The 20069-nt window shown below is 39.5% G+C and overlaps 1 protein-coding gene across 2 annotated transcripts; it reads left to right on the top strand.

Moving 5' to 3' along the window:
• Positions 1 to 5039: 5039 nt before the first annotated feature.
• LOC118407841 (protein disulfide-isomerase 2-like) lies at positions 5040 to 17347 on the top strand. Of its 2 annotated transcripts, XM_035808380.1 has the most exons (12): positions 5040 to 5268; positions 7145 to 7342; positions 7940 to 8073; positions 8672 to 8809; positions 9283 to 9387; positions 10504 to 10629; positions 11297 to 11497; positions 11863 to 11983; positions 12602 to 12783; positions 13263 to 13352; positions 14377 to 14445; positions 16213 to 17347. In XM_035808380.1, exons 1-12 carry the CDS (start codon positions 5040 to 5042, stop codon positions 16270 to 16272), a joined length of 1653 nt encoding a protein of 550 aa, XP_035664273.1. In that variant the 3' UTR covers positions 16273 to 17347. The 2 variants fall into 2 exon arrangements, with proteins under 2 accessions (XP_035664273.1, XP_035664274.1); XM_035808381.1 differs by lacking the exon at positions 14377 to 14445.
• Positions 17348 to 20069: the final 2722 nt, after the last annotated feature.

The following is a 20069-nucleotide window of genomic DNA, read 5'->3' as shown; positions in this document are numbered from 1 at the left end:
GGTTCAGATGGGTCATCTGCGGAATCTTTAGAAATTTGGGGATTACTGGGCTAGATATGCGATAAGCGCCAAAAGCTATAATTAATATTATGATTATTGTAGTTCTCATAGGCCTCATTGGTAAGATTGTTTTGTGGGTGGTCTAGGTGGTTATCCTTGCTATCTTATCAAAGGTTTGTTGGTACAGATTTGTAATCTGCAATCCGTTTTGAAATCGGGTGCTTACTTGCCGAGATATGACTTAAGCACTAACCGCTAGGGTTAGGGTTAGGGTTAGGGTAGTGCTTAGAGGCAACATTGCTAAGAGTGTATTCTAGGCGGTCAAACTTGGTATCATTACAAAGGTATGTTGGTACAGATTTGTAATCTGCAAACCGTTTTGAAATCGGGTGCTTACTTGCCGAGATATGACTTAAGCACTAACCGCTAGGGTTAGGGTTAGGGTTAGGGTTAGGGTAGTGCTTAGAGGCAACATTGCTAAGAGTGTATTCTAGGCGGTCAAACTTGGTATCATTACAAAGGTTTGTTGGTACAGATTTGTAATCTGCAATCCGTTTTGAAATCGGGTGCTTACTTGCCGAGATATGACTTAAGCACTAACCGCTAGGGTTAGGGTTAGGGTTAGGGTAGTGCTTAGAGGCAACATTGCTAAGAGTGTATTCTAGGCGGTCAAACTTGGTATCATTACAAAGGTATGTTGGTACAGATTTGTAATCTGCAAACCGTTTTGAAATCGGGTGCTTACTTGCCGAGATATGACTTAAGCACTAACCGCTAGGGTTAGGGTTAGGGTTAGGGTTAGGGTAGTGCTTAGAGGCAACATTGCTAAGAGTGTATTCTAGGCGGTCAAACTTGGTATCATTACAAAGGTATGTTGGTACAGATTTGTAATCTGCAATCCGTTTTGAAATCGGGTGCTTACTTGCCGAGATATGACTTAAGCACTAACCGCTAGGGTTAGGGTTAGGGTTAGGGTAGTTTTACATGAAATCCCGACAAGAAAGAATTTTTAATGACTTAAAGCATTGTTTTGTTTTTTTGCCCCCGGTGAGCTCTCTCACTGGGGGCTCTAGGCGCCTGTGCTTATCCTGGCGTCGCCCTTATATCAGGACTAGGGATTCAAATATGCAAATGACGAGAAGAACGTACGGGACTTGAAAGCGGGTTTAGGTTACAATTACGCACCGATGGACCCTTTTACAGACGTAAACACGAATTAGCCGGATGCCTCTTGGGGATTATATAGATATAGATTGTTCAGTCTGTTTAATTCTTTTCTCTCACACAATCCAGAACCACTTGAGGGCTACTGTCGTTAAGCCAAGAAGTTCACCTGCCTACTTAGGTCATATCCGCCCATGAGTAGCCTGGAGTCCAGTCTTGTTCGCTTTAGTTCGCCACCAAAGGTCGCTATATCCCGCGACCTTCTGGAGTGGACGAAAGGGAACAAGGCTGGACTCTACTAGTCTCTAGGCAACACCGAGGAGAAGCTAAGCGGTCTGTTCCGTTGAGGGTACAGGGGTCATAGTATCGTACCTTAGGAGATGGCGAAATCCAAGAAACATAGATATTGCCAATATTTTGTGATGGTGACTTGTGACTCACAGCACGGCACAAATGGGAGTTTGTGTTTTTTTTCCCGAAACCTACAGGGGGGAGAAAAAACAACACACAATTTCAAAGGATAATGAGAACGTCATTTTACAAGATCATGTCAGGTAGGAAAAAAAGAAAGATGTGCCTTTGAGTTATTCTTGATGTAACTTTTTTCGAAAAATTCTTTTCGAAACCCATTACAATGTTTGTAGTGACTGTCGACTGCAAACCAACACAGTTCTGACAACAAACTGGCGACATGTTCTTCTTCATAAGAGGGTTATGGTACTTAATGATTTATACCTTACGGTACGGCACTGCTGAATAGATTTAAAGCATACAAGAATTGTAAATCATTAGTACTTGTTTTACCATCATCGTCTGGGATAATTTGCAAGCACATTTTGAGGTAAGGACTTAATATAGAAAACCGATTTTTTTTATATTTTTGCTTCTTGAACCAAAAGAATTGTTGATTCCTTCGAGGCAAAAATATTCGAATGAGAAGAATGTTGGCTACATTTGAAAACATTTCAATATTCATGGTAATGAGAAACTAACTACTCTTATTGTATACTTAATACCTTATATAGATCCTTATACAAATAAGACTCCGTCACTGATATTCATTAAAAAAAAAAATCTCCAAGCAGATCTATGGTGCCATAAGATAGTATCAAAGCTGGCCAACTCGGAGTATAGCCGGCCAAAGGGAGTCAAACGGGAACCGGCGTTTTTTTTTTTTTTTTCTAAATCATGTTCGTAGGGCCTGATGTTACCATCATGGTGATGAAGAGCGGCCCATAGCGATAACTGTAGCAGCATCTCTTCTCCCTAAGTCAGAAACATCAAGCTTAAGCAAGCTTGACTTCACTGACTCAATAGGCGAAGCAGGGGTTACGAGGCTGCTCGGGAAATTCCCTACCCCATTTTGGCCGGAATGGTTTGATCCGCCACATCGCACCATCGCACATGTGACGGGTTCTTTTACGTGCCCGGGGTGTGGCTCTCCCCAAACACGGGACCTCCATTTAACGTCCTATCCGAGGGACGACTCATTTTCACTTGAGTAAAGTGAGGAAAGTCGTGTAAAGTGCCTTTCCCAAGGGCACAAGACCGGCAACACGGCAGGTGGATTCGAACCGGCGACCTCTCGGTCACGGGCCGAATACACTACCACTGTGCTACACGGCCCCACTGAAAGGGTTTGATACTATATTACGCCACCTTGGATCTGCTTGTAGATTAGAAAAGAAACTAATAATTTTTCTCAAACGTTCTGAGGTTTACCTCAATGACATCCCATTATATTTATTTACGACAACACATGATGTCGGATGATGTGCCGGCATACCGTAAGTAGTGCCGGACAAGGAACCAACCAACCACAAACACGCTACGTGTTTGAACAGGGAACGTTCTTAGTACCGGGATGTGCGTTACAGCTGGTTACACACTATCACATATTGCTACTATAGTACTAAGTAAGAAGCTACAACAGACAACCTTCTGTACCAGCACCTCTGTTAAGTGTGGCAGAAACATCAACAAGATGACTGTGGCCACCTAAACACTAAGAAGATACTTCGTGTACAGCACGCTATCAACTAGTATTAAGAGATAGGCAGATTTGAGCGGATGTTCCTCTTTGTTGGTAGTAATAATTGTACAATGCTAAACTTTCTTCCGACACAGGGCGCTGCGGATTTTATTTAGTAATATGTATTCAAACCTGTACATGGAGTGAGGACAGAAACATATCATAAAATGGCCACAATCTTCCCCACCGTGCAACCTCTGCTTGAAGCAGCATAAGGCCCGGTAGTGCTGTAGTCACTTTTTGATGATCCCATTACATCGTTTTTCATATGGACAAATGAGTAATATCAATGTTTCGTCTAATCTCCAAGCAGATTTAGCGGTTTTCTCTCTCTTCGTTAACCCCTTACAATATACTTACAATATATAGTTCGTATATACTTGTTTTAAAAAGAGGGAAGGGGCATGTAAACAATAGTTTTAGTAATAGCATAGCTCTAGATATTCTTTATCCAATTGTTTGATTGTAGCACTACCTGCAATAGTATCTAGTCTTTAGTATGCAATACTATTGAATCACTGCATTTAGCCCATGTGGGCAGGAACATGCAAATAAAGATCTCAATATATGGAGCAAAAAACGCGTGACTCACTGTTACTTCAGCCGTGAGTTGAGGATTGTAAGATGATCTATGACTTATTTTCTAGAGTTCATGCCATGGTCACTCTAAAGGGAAGTTCAGACCAGTACGTGTATGAGGTCACGTATACCCTAAATCTGGTGTTAATTTGCACCCAAACGTTTCCACGGTTCACAGTGAAAGCCCGGAAGTTCATGCACACTTCCTCTTCGGTCCAGCCTGGCTTCAACTGGGTGCCAGCGTGTATACCCTCTCACAATAGCTGTTGGTACAGGTGCTTGACCTAACAAGGCTAGCGTTCAGGACAAGAACTCACAGTTCTAGGAAAACCTTCTAGCCTCAAAGCAGGCTTTATCGCTTAGCATTTACCTTTTTCTTTCCGTTTGTATGTCATATCAGTCAATCTGGTACCAGCGACAAAGCCAGCTGGCATCAAGACTACCACAGCATCAGCCAATAAACTACGAGCAATCAGTTTCAAATGATCGAACCTGTTATGAGCCAGTCACATCCTCAGAGAGCTAGAGAAGTGAACGCTCACCCCTACAACTTCAAGTCCTACAAGGCATACAAAATAAATGCACCATGCATCTGCTCGGGAATTAGTGAAAGTTGAGGAAGGAAACACCTGTCGAGCGTACACACGTATCAAGGACGTATTGACGATTACATCGCTTGTATCGCCCTGTTCAAACAACTGAAGTACCCAATTTAAAACCCTGCTTCAAGCGTGGCATCAAGTTTCCTTTATAGACAATAGTTTGCAAGCAGATGTAGGGTGCACGGTTTTACACGTTGTCATTTTGTTCGTCTTTCTGGTGGTAAGGGTGGGATTGAAAACACTCCTGCACACTAATGCGACGTAATAAATGCCACAAAAACGTGTTAAACGAATGATTTCGTTATGTTTGATAATTCTCATAATACTGACAAAGGACCGTTGACTTTTTTAACCGTCTCAGTGAAGTTGAACTCCTGGATATATTATGTGATTTGTGTATACCTAGAGGATTGTGCTGCATTTAGTAGTTTATTTATTCATTTATCACACAACTGTTTTGTTAATTTTACGCTATCATGGTTAATGGCATTACAAAAGTAGATGTTATAAATGGATATTATAAAGTCTGGCTTTTCCCTGCTTTTTCTCAGAACTTTATGAAAGGTATCAAAGGAAAACACCCCTATCGATGGACTCTCCCGGCGAACCCCCGCTGGACCAATCAGAGCTCTCCACGCGCAGGACGCCAGGGTTTAAAACGCATGCGCACTGCGGGCTGTCCTTTTGCCACGTACTTCCTCCAGGTCCACACTGTCCCGTGTTCTCACCACGACTTTTCACCAAAAATGAAGGTTTTCGTCGCAATTTTCGCCACTTTTGTGGCCCTGTCCCTGGCAGGAGACTACTCAGAAGAGGAGGACGTCCTGGTTCTAACCAACGACAACTTCGAGGCGGCGATAGCAGAGTTTGAGAACATCCTAGTCGAGTTTTGTAAGTATGGACTCTCTCCATCATTCTTGGTGTCGTGTTTTCTATGAAAACTAACTATTTTAGCTAAACGTACAGCTAGCTAAGCATACAACATGTTTTCAGCAACATTTACGTTGTTTTCGGGTGAATTTTGTACGTGAAAGGTTTTTAAAAGTGTTCCATATGGCCGTAGAACCTCACAATCGTTGAGAGGTGGTTTCGATAGAACTTGTAACGTACACGTCATGTTAATTTAAAACCCCAGTTTTGCATGATACACGTGGATTGATTAGATATGCCCACCTCATGACGAATCTACAGAAAATCTTCTGTCTTAAGACGAAAAAGTACCAAATTCCACGTTTTTTAAAGATACTGTGCCTGCAAATTATGTTTTAGCTAACAGCAAACCATGACGATTTCTCGTACACCTAAAAATTATCCATCATACGGTAGACACTGGTGTTGGTGCGACAACGTTACTAAAATTGTAAAAAAAAAGTCTGATTTGTTAAAATATCAATCCGAACAATTTTCAACATAGAGTAGGATGTTCACTGGTCTTCACTGTTCAGTTGGCACAAAAACATTTCAGATGAAGTACAATTTTCGTTTACCTTTTAATTGTAGAGCAAAAACCATGCATTATCACTACATTACATTACAGTTGTAGAAAGTTAGGGGTTGGAAAGAAGCCACAAAATCATTTAAGACCTTGTCATATCTGATTCAGAATAACCATAAATTGCAATTTGCATAATCAGACCTCTCAGCACGATTAAAAGTGGTTACCACGAAATATGTGTAGATGGATTAACCAATATTAAGGTCTAACTGCTGCGTATACTAAAACTTTGTTAATGTTAGTATGCATTTTTAGTCAGAACGCTAGAGAATACATCTTTTTTTGTAAAATGATGAAAGACAAAGAGTTTTCCTTCCCGTGACTGTGCACATGTCTAGAGTATGCGAGAATACCTCCACGTGTCATTGTTTCAACGTACAGCGTGTGTACGTGTCAGCCCTATATCCTGTTTACACATTAGCAGGTGTGTTTGCAACAGTCAACCCATCAACAAGGTCCAACACTGCACCATGTGATCTGCGAGCAATACGATTGGACGCTAGAAAGAGACTCTAAAACTTTTTGAGTACGTGGAATACTGGTGGGAGTTTGGCCACATGGTTAGACCATTTGATGTGTGGGAATTTAAACACTTATCTTGGCTCTTGTACTGAACAAACACCATTGTGCTATTGTAAGATACTGTAAAACATGATGAAACATAGTAGAGAACAAAGGAGTCTCCAAATGAAGCATATTGTGAAACAATGTCCTTTCAAAACTACAAACGGTTTTGCCATATCCTTCTTTTTTTTTAATTTGTGGACTAAAAAATGGTTTTGTCATTGTGGTTGTTCACTTTCCTCGATATATTTTGTTTCATGTTCACATCTTTCTTGTACGGTATTCACAAGGAAACAGGTTTTCTGATAAAAGTTTCAAACCCACCCTGCCAAGTGGCGGAAGTTAGACGCTCCCTGTGGTATTCCCCCAAGGCCATCATCATAGTATGGATAGGTCCATTACACTTTTACAGATAGGGGTGGAGCAGAGTTAGATAAGAATATACAGCCAAGCTTGTGCAAAAGGTGTATTTCTCTACATACCTTACTTCAACATACAAAAAACTGTCAGAGTATATACCACAAGGGCAATGATTTAGATGCAAAAATAGAAAAAGCAGCTTTTCCTTTACCAGTTTTACAGCTTTATATAAGTCCCATGCTGTGTATGACATGGAGCTAAATGTCAGAACATTTGCATCTGATTTGAATAAAGGTTCATCACAGATAAGGACTTGTAATGACCTGTTGGATGTTCGCTATGTTCCAGATGCCCCATGGTGTGGACACTGCAAGGCGCTGGCTCCCGAGTACGCCAAGGCCGCGGGCAGTCTGAAGGAGAAGGAGTCCGCCATCAAGCTGGCAAAGGTGGACGCCACCGTGGAGTCCGATATCGCGCAGAAGTTTGAAGTACGTGGCTACCCCACCATGAAGTTCTTCCGCAACGGAAAGCCCATGGAGTATGGCGGTAAGTTTGAAGTTCTCTTCGCTGAATGATGGGGAGGGGTAGTAATTGAGCCAAAACCAATCATCATGATTTAGACTTGTCAATGTCAGTTTGTCCCCAAGCTTCATTATATACAGCCCTCCTTATTGCATTGGTCTGCCACCTTTCTTCTTCCATCTCCTTCCATGAAGATGGAAGAAGAATGGTGGCAGACCAATTCTGTTGGCCATTGGAGTCAAATCGTATTGATCCAAAGGATGTTTTATCCCTTGGACTGTTTGTAGGGGTAAAATTTTTACATTAGGTATGTTCTGGTCTTGGATGGGAAAACCTTTACTTCAGTGCTAAACTGTTTTGCCATATTAAAGAACCCAACACACTTGTTAATCACAGTAGGGGTGACCCTGTGATGCTGCATAATTTTTGCTACCAGTAAAAATTAAGTACCAAAACTTTTGTTGGTAATGCCTTAAGCATATGTTTTTTAATTGGGTTTATTGCAGACCAAAAATCCCATCAGGTCACAGGCAAAAGTATGTCAACTTTTTTCAGATCAAATGCCAAATTTGTAGTTTTTGTTGCTATGTTCAATTTTTGTTTCTACTATTTTAATTCCAGGTGGTCGTCAGGCTGACCAGATCGTGACCTGGCTGGAGAAGAAGACTGGCCCCCCTGCCGCCAACCTGGAAACTGCTGACCAGGCCGAGAAACTGAAGGAAGACAACGAGGTCCTGGTCGTGGGCTTCTTCAAGGTGAGAAATACATCAATTAAAACGTCTAGATAACAGCTTTTAGTTTTAGATCATAACTTTGCAGTATATTTTGCACATGATTAGAAGTAAGTGAAGTTGATGTATCATGAATATAGATTTTTTGCCAAATCTACATTTGCATGTTGCATCATCCAATTTTCAAAAAGCAGCACAGGATCCCTGCTACTACTATAAATGTCAATGAAGAGTAGACTTGGTAGTAGAATCCACAATCGGACAGCACCACTTTATTTACCATTTGTAGTCTTAAGAGTTTCAATGCTACCCATTTACTGTTTTTCAATTCTATCCATTTGTTATCTTGAGGATTTCTGCTTTTTTGTATTATGAAGTATGTGTGTATTGTATCAAAAGATTTTAATTGAAGGGTATAATTGTTGCCGATGATTATCAGAAATTGTTATATTTTGTTGCCATCAAACCCTGCAATAATGTATAACCAAAGAACCACAGGGCAATTGTATAAATAAGACTGATTAACCAAATATCAGTAATTCGTACGGTACTACTACAGATGTTACAGGCAAACTTGAGTCTTTGATTTAAAGACAAATATTCTTACTAAAATCTCTTTCAGGACCAAGAGAGTGATGGTGCCAAGGCCTTCCTAGAGGTGGCCAGATCTGACGACGAGACCACCTTCGCTATCACATCAACAGACGAGGTCTACACCAAGCTGGAGGCTAAGGGTGATGGTGTGGTCTTGTTCAAAAAGGTACAGACTTGCTATAATGGCTCAAAGTTAGCTATACTCACCTTACTGTCTATAGACTTTTCCATTATGTATGTCAATAAAGGGTAGACATCCAGGTAATACAAATGTAAGATACACAATGTAACTGTTACCTTGTTAATCTTCCTTTATTTCTTACTAGCTATAACCCACAGCTAACGTCTTACAATTATAATAGAAGGAAGGATGGTTAGCTACATCTGCTCTATATGTACCTGTAACTTGTTATTTTCTTGGACTGAGAAGCCAAAAAATGCGCCTGTCAGTTACGTCTGTTCATTTTTAAATCTTTCTGGCCATTTTGACCAGTACCAAGTTGGAGGCATCCAAAAACTGTCATTGGTATGCAATTCAAAAGTAGCTGTCGTAAGTGTTGTGTGAAGCAATGCGAAGAACAATGCACGCCAATTGTGTGAAGTTGTCGTACATGTGTTTATCTGTCATTGTTTCAACAGTTTGACGAAGGCCGTAACGACTTCGAGGGCGATGTGAAGGAAGACGACCTGAAACAGTTCATCAAGGAGAACCAGCTGCCCCTGGTGGTGGAGTTCACAGAATCGGTACATGGTCCCAACCTGTCTCTAGACAACAAACATATGGGCAAAGTTAGGGCCTCAGGGAAGGTCGCACAATGCTATCAGAGGTATGCTGAGTTGCTGCAGCTATTTTTGCTGAGTGAGGGAAATTCCTGTTCTTGCTATGGGGACATGGCTTTTTTTCTTTCAACTGCAAAACAAGTTTTTGGCTCTCACAGTGTGTAGAAAATAGGGTTTTCTGGATCTTTTCTCTTTCCCAAGACTATGTTTTTAACAGCATTTAGGTTTAGCAGCATAGCAGAAGCCGTGGACTGAATGTCATGAAATTTCTGATGTTAGGTCTGGGTCTGTCATACATGTAGAAATGACTAATTTTTGGGCACTCTGGTGGCTTTCTTTGGTACTGCAGCAAAACTGTTTTTGGAGATCTCATGTTCCAAGTTTTTTTTGGATGGGAGACAGCTTGTTAAAAAAATCGCCTCTTCTTATTCTGCATTTGCTTTGGAATTTTTTTTTGGCGGAACATGTGTGATGCAAATTGTAAAGTAAGTTGTAGCTCAACTTTTCACCTTAACAATTAAATAAGCTGATTTACATCATGTAAAATATAGGGCAAATATTAAAGAGTAAACATGCATGTAGCCAAAAAAACTCTTGAAGGAGACAGTTGTTTGACATACAACATAGCCACAGCATGTTCCCAGAATTTCATGTGTGTACGCTAGATTAGAGGCGATTAGCCTGGCTGTTGAATTGCCTGTATTTATCACTAATCAGTGGCAAAGACAACTACAGTAACACAAGTATAGCTAGACTGGCATGGTGCATCAGTTGCAATGTGTTATCGGGCTTGTCGACTTTATTGTTAAAATAGAATTCATCATGGTCTGTCTTGAATATTGGGTCAACAATGGCATTACAATACTGTTGCAAACAATTTCTTTTCCTAGACAACTGCATCATATTTGGGAAACTATCTGCTGGGTATTATCCTGATATATGTGAATACAGCCTGAAATACACCTGCTTAGCTAGATACATTTTGGGTACATGCATGTAATATAATGGCTATTTGGGACTGTTGGTAGACTAAGATGAATTGCTTTTTGGTTGTAACTGTTGTCTCCCTGCCAATTGTAGACTGCCCAGAAGGTGTTCGGTGGAGAAGTGAAGAACCACAACCTGCTGTTTATCAGTAAGGAACATGAGGACTTCGACGGCATCTTGGAACAGTTCAGGGGTGCTGCTGCCGAATTCAAGGGCAAGGTATGGGTACCAGGATTTGTTATCAGACATGGTAGTAAGAATGCATTACATCTTTGAGTCATATATACAAGTAGATTGTCACACCTATTAAGATTGTGACTGCAGTTATTTCTACCTTTTTGTTCACCATTTTATAAAACCTCTATGAAACGGCATTGTAGTATTTTGTTTGAGTCTTTTGACCATCGTGTGAACAATTGAAATATGCGTAATATATGATTATATTTATTTGTAGATCTATTTGTACTTGTAGTTTTTGAAGAACAGTAGACAACTTGAAGTTGGATATGGTATTTTGGACAGTTCAAAGAAGAAACGGTTTTATTACCCTTTGAGCACTGTCATTTCTTATCTCCCTAGCCCCTTTCTGTTACTCTCTCTGGATCCCCTTTCCTTCTCCCCCTCCCCCTTTCTCCCGCCCAATTTCCTTTTCCCTCCCTTTCCCTCTTTTTTCTTCCTTTCTCTCCTCTCGTTCTCCCTCCCCTTTCTCACCCCTCTCCCTTTTCTCTCTCCCTCTCCTTTCTCTCTATCTTTCCCCTCTTTCCTTTCCTCCCTCTTTTCCCCTCTTTTCCTTTCTCCCCTCCTTCTCCCCCTCCCCCCTCCCTCAATTAGAATGTTCCCCATCCTTATATCACTCACCTACAATGATGTCTCACTCTTTCTCTAGATTTTGTTTATCTACATCAATGTTGACAACGATGACCACTCCCGTATCCTGGAGTTCTTCGGCCTGAACAAGGAGGAGTGCCCGCAGGTCCGCCTGATCTCGCTGGACGAGGACATGACCAAGTACAAGCCCGAGACAGAGGAAATCACCACAGAGAACATGAAGGCTTTCGTGCAGGGATTCATTGATAAAACCATTAAGGTAGGCTAGCGTGCCACACAGTCTTAAATGTAACAAAATACTGTAAGTCTTTGAAAGTTTGCACATGAGATTTACCTCAACAGACTGTTTTCAAGCTATTTAGTATCATCCATAGAGGGAGTAAAAAGTATACACTTAAATATGAATACACACATACACACACACACATGATTACTCACACCACAGGGGTCACCGTAGCCTAGCAGCTCACAACACCAAATCAATTTTGCACTCACACACACACACACACACTTTTCAACTCGAGTAAAAAGTCAGTTATCCTTTAGAGTATCCTCACAGTTTTTTTCTTGATTCTGTAGGCATCCCTTTAGAAGATCCTTACAGTGTTGTTCTTGATTCTGTAGGCATTCCTGATGAGCCAGGATGTTCCAGAGGATTGGGATAAGGAGGGAGTCAAGGTTCTGGTCGGGAAGAACTTTCGTGAGGTGGCCCTGGATGAGAACAAAGCCGTGCTGGTCGAGTTTTGTAAGTTCATCCTTCCTGTCTTTTTATGCCATTACCCTTTAAGTATGTGTTATTTCCGCTCTACTGTGTGTTGCCTCCTATGCAATGTTGTTTCCAAGTGTGACAAGAAAACCTTAAGAAATGTGATTTCTATGTGCTTGTATTCAACTGTATAATTTTATCCTTAAACAGTGGGAAAGATAAAACCATGAATGTGTTTCCAATGTATTACTGCTGTACTACAGAAGTTTTTCACCCCAAGTTTAGAACATTACAAAAACCTCCTTTCCTCTTGTACTCTCTGTATCGGTATAATAACCCTTTGGCATAACACACCATCTTCGCAGCAGCTGGTTATATTGCATTGAAAGACCCGTCAAACTATTCTTTTCACATCTATCTGCAATTGTTCTTTAAAACTATCCAGAGAGGATGCCCCTATTGTGTTTAATGATAAGAAATTCCACTCTACGATAGTTCTGGGAACATGCAAATTTTTGAACACATCAATCCTAGGTTGGTAACTCTGGTACTTGAAGGCATGACTGTTTCTTGTTCTTTTTTGAGCTAGTACATTGTAATACTAGGTCGTGTGAAAATAAATGAATTTACAGTGTTTGTCCATATCATCAATTCCAGATGCACCTTGGTGCGGCCACTGCAAGCAGCTGGCGCCCATCTACGATGAGCTGGGTGAGAAGTTCAAGGACAGCGAGGATATCGTGGTCGCCAAGATGGACTCCACAGCGAACGAGGTGGAAGACGTGAAAATCCAGAGCTTCCCCACCATCAAGTATTTCCCCAAAGGAAAAGATTCCCAGGTCAGGCATTGTGAATTGTTTTGCTTTTAACTGATTTTGGAGGGTTAGCCATGTATTCTACATAAATGCCAAGGTTCCTCTATGTGACAGTCCCACACCCTTGTCATCACATGGTTTTCCATGGGGTCTGGGGTTTTAAAAATCATTTTTGTATCCTTTTTTTGAATTTAGCTTTGTTTGAATGGCTTTGACAATGAATTGTTTTACCCCAAGTTCAAGTTTGATTTCATCATTTGGTGTGCAGTTTTGTAGAGTCATGCACAGAATGTCATCCTATGCATTATAATTTGCTTCATACTCCTTTTTTATTGTGGCTGACTGGGTGTATTTGAAGGTCAGAGTTTCTTCAGTGATTTCAAAAAGGCATAGTTGCAATGCATATCATTATGCAATGCTATAAGGCTGATTCGACTTATTATATAAAGACATAGCTGGACAGTATTGTTCTGATTATGTGCAATATTGTTTATTTACGGCAGGTTGTTGATTACAACGGGGAGCGGACATTAGAGGCCATGGCCAAGTTCCTAGAATCAGGCGGAAAGGACGGTGCAGGGCCCAGTGACGAGGTAAGTCACTTTCCATTTTAATAAACATATAATAAATGTGGTTGTCTCATATCTTGTTCTGTTGATCACAAGCCATTGGGAGAAGCCATTCAACATAACTTTTTCTTAGCGACCTTTTTTTTCCAAATAAATAGATATTGTTGATAGAAACAGTAGCCATAGCTGGACAACATTCCTTAGTATGGTTCCGTATACTGGAACTGTAATTTTTGTATTAACACATTAGTAATAGGAATACTGAACTATTTACGGACTGCTCAACTACCAAAGTAGATACTAAAACTTGGACTTGGGTAAGAATAGCTACTAATCCATTGGTGAGACAGAGTTTACCCCTCTTACTGGTGGTATAATACTATATGGAGGAATCCTAACACTAATCTTGAAACATTGAAGACAAAGAAAACAACAAAGAAAAACCAAGTATCTGAGAAATTGTCATTCTTGTACCTCACATATCTCCTTTTCTTGCAATGTGTTTTTCATAATCTGACGTTAACTCTGTTGAGGAAATCAGGAAAAAGAAAATGTAGCATACCTTTTCACAGATTGCGAGAGGCACAGCAACTCTGGGTACAAGAGGGCAAACAATGTAGACAGGTCTCATAGACAAAGCCCTGAGAACTTTCTTCGAAACATTGGAATGCAAAGTAAAAATGCAGAAAGCAGAAAACCTAACAGCATCAACAATGCGGAAAATTATCTATCAATTGTAAACTATCAATTACAATTAGTCTTTTGTATCAACCACAATTAGTCTTTTCATCAATGCAGAAAACTTCACAGCATCAACTCTTATTGGCTGAAGTAAATTGTGATTGACAGTCAGGACATGTCTTAACTGTCAACCACAATTAGTCTTTGTGTTGCTGTGTTTTGCACTCCACTCACATTCTCACAATCTGTAAAAAAAGTTTTATCACAACCCACCCAAATGTGTTTTATCCTAACACATATCAAATCTGAGTCATCAGTTCAGAACAGCTTGCTGACTTGTCCCTTCGTTATTTTCTGTATCTAAAAGGAGGATTGGGAGGATGGTGATGAGGATTTTGATGAGGAAGAGGATTATGATGAGGAAGGAGAAGATTTGGTTAGTGTAGAGTTTGTTGCTTAGCAACACATCCAGGTTGTCCCCTGCACTGCATGATTGGATTAGAAGTAGGGTTGGGTGTGGTGTGGTTTGGTCCCCATGGAAACTAACCATGTGTGTGGTACTAACAACTGCTTGACACAATGCCTGGGCCTAAGTAATGCATACTAACAAGATACTGGAGACTGATTGTGTTTTGTGGTTGTTTCATTGTAGTTCACATGCTTTGCAAATCATATATGATACAGCCTGACTAAATCATGCTTCTAGCAGCCCTTATCATCCCCTAGAAGTTTGATGGCCAACACCTCTGAGCTGGGAGAATTGGGAATATCATGTGCTTATCTTATGACTCATAGTACGAGTTATAACATGGTCCAACAATTGCTGAGAACTGTCTCTTAGCATACTTGCTGGTTTCCATAGAGACACAGAATCCTGAGCTCCTATTGGACTAATTTTCATAGTAATTAAGAATCCTGAGCTTCCATTGGTAGTTTGAAAATGAGAATGGTTCTCTCGAGTCAGAGGTTTTTGGCCACAAGCTTTGGAAAGGTGGTCCAATCAGCTCATGACAGCAAGAGACAATGTAACACAGGCTAATAAGTGAAAAGAAAGAGATTCAGTTTTGTAAGCATACACTGTTATGAAACCTCTGGTATGTTAACTCCTTTTTTTTTTTTACTCCCAACTTTTCCTGTCACTTCCATGCAAAAGCACTGACCCTACAATAACACTATCAGTCATTCATTAGTTTAGTTTTTAGTCAGTACCACAGCAGACCCTGCCTCTGACGAAGAAGCCATTAGTTGGAATAACTGTTGTAGCCCATCCGACTTGCATGCTACTAGAATAAGTTGCAATCCCTAAAACCAAACATTACAACTATTTTTTACGACTGATTTTATGACCAGTGGAAGATAAGCTTAACTTTGTATTTAGTTGATTAAGCTTAACTTGTAGGAGATTTCTTTCAATTCATCCATTTCATTCATAATTGCTTTGTTAACTCGAACAGCCCCAAGTTTCTCCATGAAGTTTTATTTACATATGGCCAAACTTTGTGTAACGTTTGAATCCCTGAATACGTATTAGCATTTAGATGGTTTATTACATGAATAATTTGTATAGCTGGAGCATATCATAACAGTAGTCCTTTTTGAGAGACCTATCTGACTAGAAAATCATACTGATAAGTAAATTCCTTAAGTTAAATATTGAATCTGATATATTTATGCAAAGTACTATGGGGCAGGTGGTAACTTACCAAGGATCATATGGTGTTGCAAGATTTTTGTAAGAACCTACTCACAAAGATTTGTAAGTTTACAAGAAGCACATGCAATCAAGGCTGTATTTGATTTTGGTCCTATATCTAAAAGCAGTACTATCTTTGTACAGTTGTACTAACTTATAGAATACTTCTCAATGGGCAAATATGATTTGCATTGTCATACAATGTGTAGTAAAAAATGGATCAATCTTCATATTTAAAACACAAGCCTACCCAAAAATATACATACATGCCAACAAGCACTGACACGTTCACACACACACACATGCACACAAACACTGTTGTATACATTTATCCTCTTCCTTTACTAACCTTTCTTTTTTTTAGTTCAGTGGCTTTTCAGACTTCCTGACAGTCTTTCTGAATGCATTTCAGTCCAGGATATCTGCCCTTAGCATTTCCCTTAGTGTAGACCACTGATTACTGTTACACTGTAAAGATAAAACTAACCTGAACATCTCTGTGCCATTCAGGAGCTGGAAGAGGCAGAAGATGCAGATGCAGATGCAGAGGGTTCAAAGGACGAGCTCTGAGCCCCTCCCAACCTCCAGTAACCAGCTGTGCAGCTCCGGACATTCCCTGTACCCACCACCTCACCCCCCTCCCCCTTCACTGGCAGGACGAACTGCACCCCCCTCCCTCTGCTGTTGGTATAGTCTTATGTTGCACACACACATCCCCAGCCACAGAGGGATTTGGCAGTGCTTTTCGTCTTGCATAACTAACTGGGTTTGGATTCGCTAAGTTTCAACACGCTTTTGCTCCACGTGACTTTTGCAGTAAAACCTGGGGAAAAGGCAGTGTCATGGTACTGTACTGTTTTAGCTGTGAGAGATTATATAGTATTGATAAGTGTTCTGTTCAATTTCTGCTTTAAACAAGTTTCCAGAAAGTCAATCCTGGGGTAAGATGTATCTAATGAGGCATTTTGTGAATTCCCATGGAACAATAGACATGCTTAAGTAAGAAAATGCTAGTTTTTGGAGTATATTTCTACATTGATTATTGAAAATGTTACCTGTGTGTAATGACAGAATAAGTATATAAGATGTATAGTGAAGAAGCCCTTATGTAACATGTCTGAATTTCAGGCATGTGATTTGACTTCCAGACTGTTCATTGTTATGTTTGGTGCCGTACAAATGAACAAAGCACTTCTTCCTGTGAGTGCCAGCTTGCGTTTGTGTGATTGGTCATCGTTGTAACTTTAGGTAGACGATAGACTAATGAAGATGACATATGGTGTAATTTAAAAGAGTACAGTTCTAAGTGCCATGCAATTGTTCTGTCCATGCGTTCAGCCCAGTGGTAAGTAGTATATGCTGTTGGGTCCGGGTGATATTTGGTGGGAGGACCCTGGCAGATACGTAGAGGTTATGTTCCCTGTTTTAATCCCCCTGCCCCCTCTAGATAGGTGAAGGAATATAATTTTGTTGTCAAAGATTTGTTACGAAAAAAAAAATTCATATGGTGGTGAGAAATAAATAAACGGGAGGTAAAAATAGAGAAATGTTGTATTTGTTTTATTGTTTCTTATTTATAGTTATCATAACTTTATTACAGTCAATGCCCAGGTAACTTGCAATAATAAATCAGAACTTCAACAAACGAGTGTGGTGTTAGCTGAGTAGTTTTATCTGCTATAGTAACGAAAATCACCTAATTTCTTCTTCTACTTAAGTGTAGCTTTCATGCATATATGATATATTATCTACTCTGCATCATTTACCCACGAGTTAGCATTATCACAGTGTTCTCGCCGTCCAGGCCTTTTAAACATAGTGGCCCCCTATGCTGTACTTTGGACTGCCTTTGCTGTAATTTGGGCCCCTACACATGTTTCAACCAGTGTCAAAAATGTTGGCTTTATTTCAATAAATTTGTTGCTCAAAACACAAGAAATTGTGTTTCTGATGGTTATTAATCTAAAGATTTTCAGGGGAAAGATTCGTAAAGGCCACCTACAATGCTCATGCCAGAGTCACTGACCATATGGCTTTGCTACACCAAGAGGCCCAGGCACTGAAAAGTAACTGTTGAGAACAATATCTAACATATTTGTACTATGTACAACATGTTAAAACATTTGTAGTGTCAAGGACATTTTTATTCAAAATAGATTTGTTCTAGCATGTTCTATTTTAGTAACATTGTAAGACATTTTGCAACTGGGCCAGAGAGCGATTAACATCCCACGAATTGTCTGAGTGCCACGCATTGAATTGCTCACCACATAAGAACCGCCAGTGTCTAGCAGTGGAATCTGAAATAAAATACTGAAGTAGATAATAGATCATGTAACTGTATAGGGGCAATAAAAATCTACCATTTTGAAATGATATGAATTGGTTAAAATTACAAAGTGAAAGAATCATGCATAACGTTAACACTAATGGGTATCCATATAAAAAATAATAAAAATCACAAACGTGTTTGAAACTTGTTCCAAATAAAGAGATATTTGTGCAGTAATTTTCAAAATATTTACAACATGTTCGAACTATTATTTGTGACTAAAATATCTAAATAGTTGAATACAAAAATTATCCGAAAACCCTCTCAGTGAATTGGAATCGACTTGTGACCACCATGTACATGTAAAATTATTTATCACTGTGGGGTTTGACATTATTTTTATCTATCAAAAGATGTTACCCATCATAATTTCAGTTTGCCTTAGTTTCAAGGCCCATAATATTTCTGCGCATAGATGTGTACCTAAGAAAAACATGAAAATTGTGCAACTACATGTAATGAGCTCGAAGTTAAAAATGTATACGTAGATACAGGGTAATCTCCAAGCAGATTCCTCCGGTGGCATAAACAGTAACATAAGCTGGGGAATGAGTTTAGCCGGCCAATTTTACTCCTCTGCCAGCTAAACTCCTTCCCCAGCTTATGTTACTGTTTTATGCCACCGGAGGGATCTGCTTGGAGATTAGATGCAGGATTGGTCACCTAGCCTGGTATCCATTCTAACTCCCATTTGCTACAGTATGGTTGCTTCCACGCACAATACAGTATTCTATAACAAGTAAAAAGGAAGATATCGCAGGAGCGAACCGGAGCTCGAATAGCATGATCACTCAATCGGTATTCAAGACTGATGTTCATTAGTTCGGCGTCTCCTAATGTCAACAACTTTACAACAAAATACTGTACTACATGTATCAACTTTGCTTAGGTTTAATGCTATGATCAATTATGCCCAGAGTTTAGACATTGATTTTTTCATTTTTCTCATAAAATGTACGTAAACATTAAAAAAAAGTTTATTGAAAATTCTTTCTTTTTTTTTTCAAGATAATTTTTATTGATTTTCAAAGAACATAAAACACATTCAAACACATGTATGGCATGTAAATCATAAACAGAATGACACGTGAAAAACTAGAACTGATGATTGAAATAAAATGAAGGTGGTGACAAATAAAGTTCTAGAAGTTGTACCCAAATTACCATTGCAGCAATACATAATGTATAAGACATATCAAATTAAATATAACCAATTAATTTTCCCCATTTACCGATATGTTTTTTACTTTTGTCAAGTCTTCGCTATAATACTTTCTAATTTAAAATAAAATGAAATATACGATATAAATGAATTCAAATTAATACGTCTGTAGCAATGTTTGAAAATAAAATATTTACCTAGCAAAATAATCAAATTAGACAAAGCTGGACATCGAACACTGATATCGCCAAATAATACATTAAACAGATTAAGAGCGAATGTCTGTAAGGGTCAAACAATGGTGGCACCGGTCAAAAAATAGATTTGGCTCATTTTTGGCACAGTGATAGTACTTGGTACACAACCCCTCAAAATAGCTTTCTTTCTTCTCAGAACCCCTCGTTGCCATGGCAACAGGCCAAAGAAGTTTGGGGGCCATTTTGCCGGATTTGAGCATTTCAAAAACATGAAAATTGGCCAACTTAAGGGCACTATCACTGAACAATGCTTTAACTAAACAACAAAGGCAGAATATGCTGATCAGAGCAATGCCTAAACTTGTATGAAATAGCAGTAAAGTTAATCTCCTGTAAATTCTAAGGCCCTGGGCAGCCTGAATACAATACACTGTTTTCAGGTTGTAAAGAATCTGAAATTTTGCCCAACTTCAAAGCACTGAAAGTCCATAAGTATAAAATATTTTCGCTTGCAATTTACTACAAATAATAACCTACTATAGGGCTATTAGATGAATGCTAGCAAAGTTTGGGTTCTTGTTTTGTTGCTATGCAATCGTCCGTCGAAGTGGGTCAAATTTCATGATTTTGATAATATGTCATTTTATGCTCTCTTGAAACAATCATAAGTCCCATA

The sequence above is a fragment of the Branchiostoma floridae genome, unplaced genomic scaffold (genome assembly GCF_000003815.2).
Source record: "Branchiostoma floridae strain S238N-H82 unplaced genomic scaffold, Bfl_VNyyK Sc7u5tJ_1494, whole genome shotgun sequence".
NCBI classification, from domain to species: Eukaryota; Metazoa; Chordata; class Leptocardii; order Amphioxiformes; family Branchiostomatidae; genus Branchiostoma; species Branchiostoma floridae.
Note: the sequence above shows the minus strand (reverse complement) of the source record. Positions and strands in the feature narration are given on the sequence as shown.

Bases quoted from the DNA above. Each gene is read 5' to 3' on its own strand.
- LOC118407841 (XM_035808380.1), top strand. From the start codon at position 5,040: ATGCGCACTGCGGGCTGTCCTTTTGCCACGTACTTCCTCCAGGTCCAC. The intron at 8,074-8,671 runs GTGAGAAATACA...AATCTCTTTCAG, and splicing joins TGGTCGTGGGCTTCTTCAAG to GACCAAGAGAGTGATGGTGC. The intron at 11,984-12,601 runs GTAAGTTCATCC...CATCAATTCCAG, and splicing joins AGCCGTGCTGGTCGAGTTTT to ATGCACCTTGGTGCGGCCAC.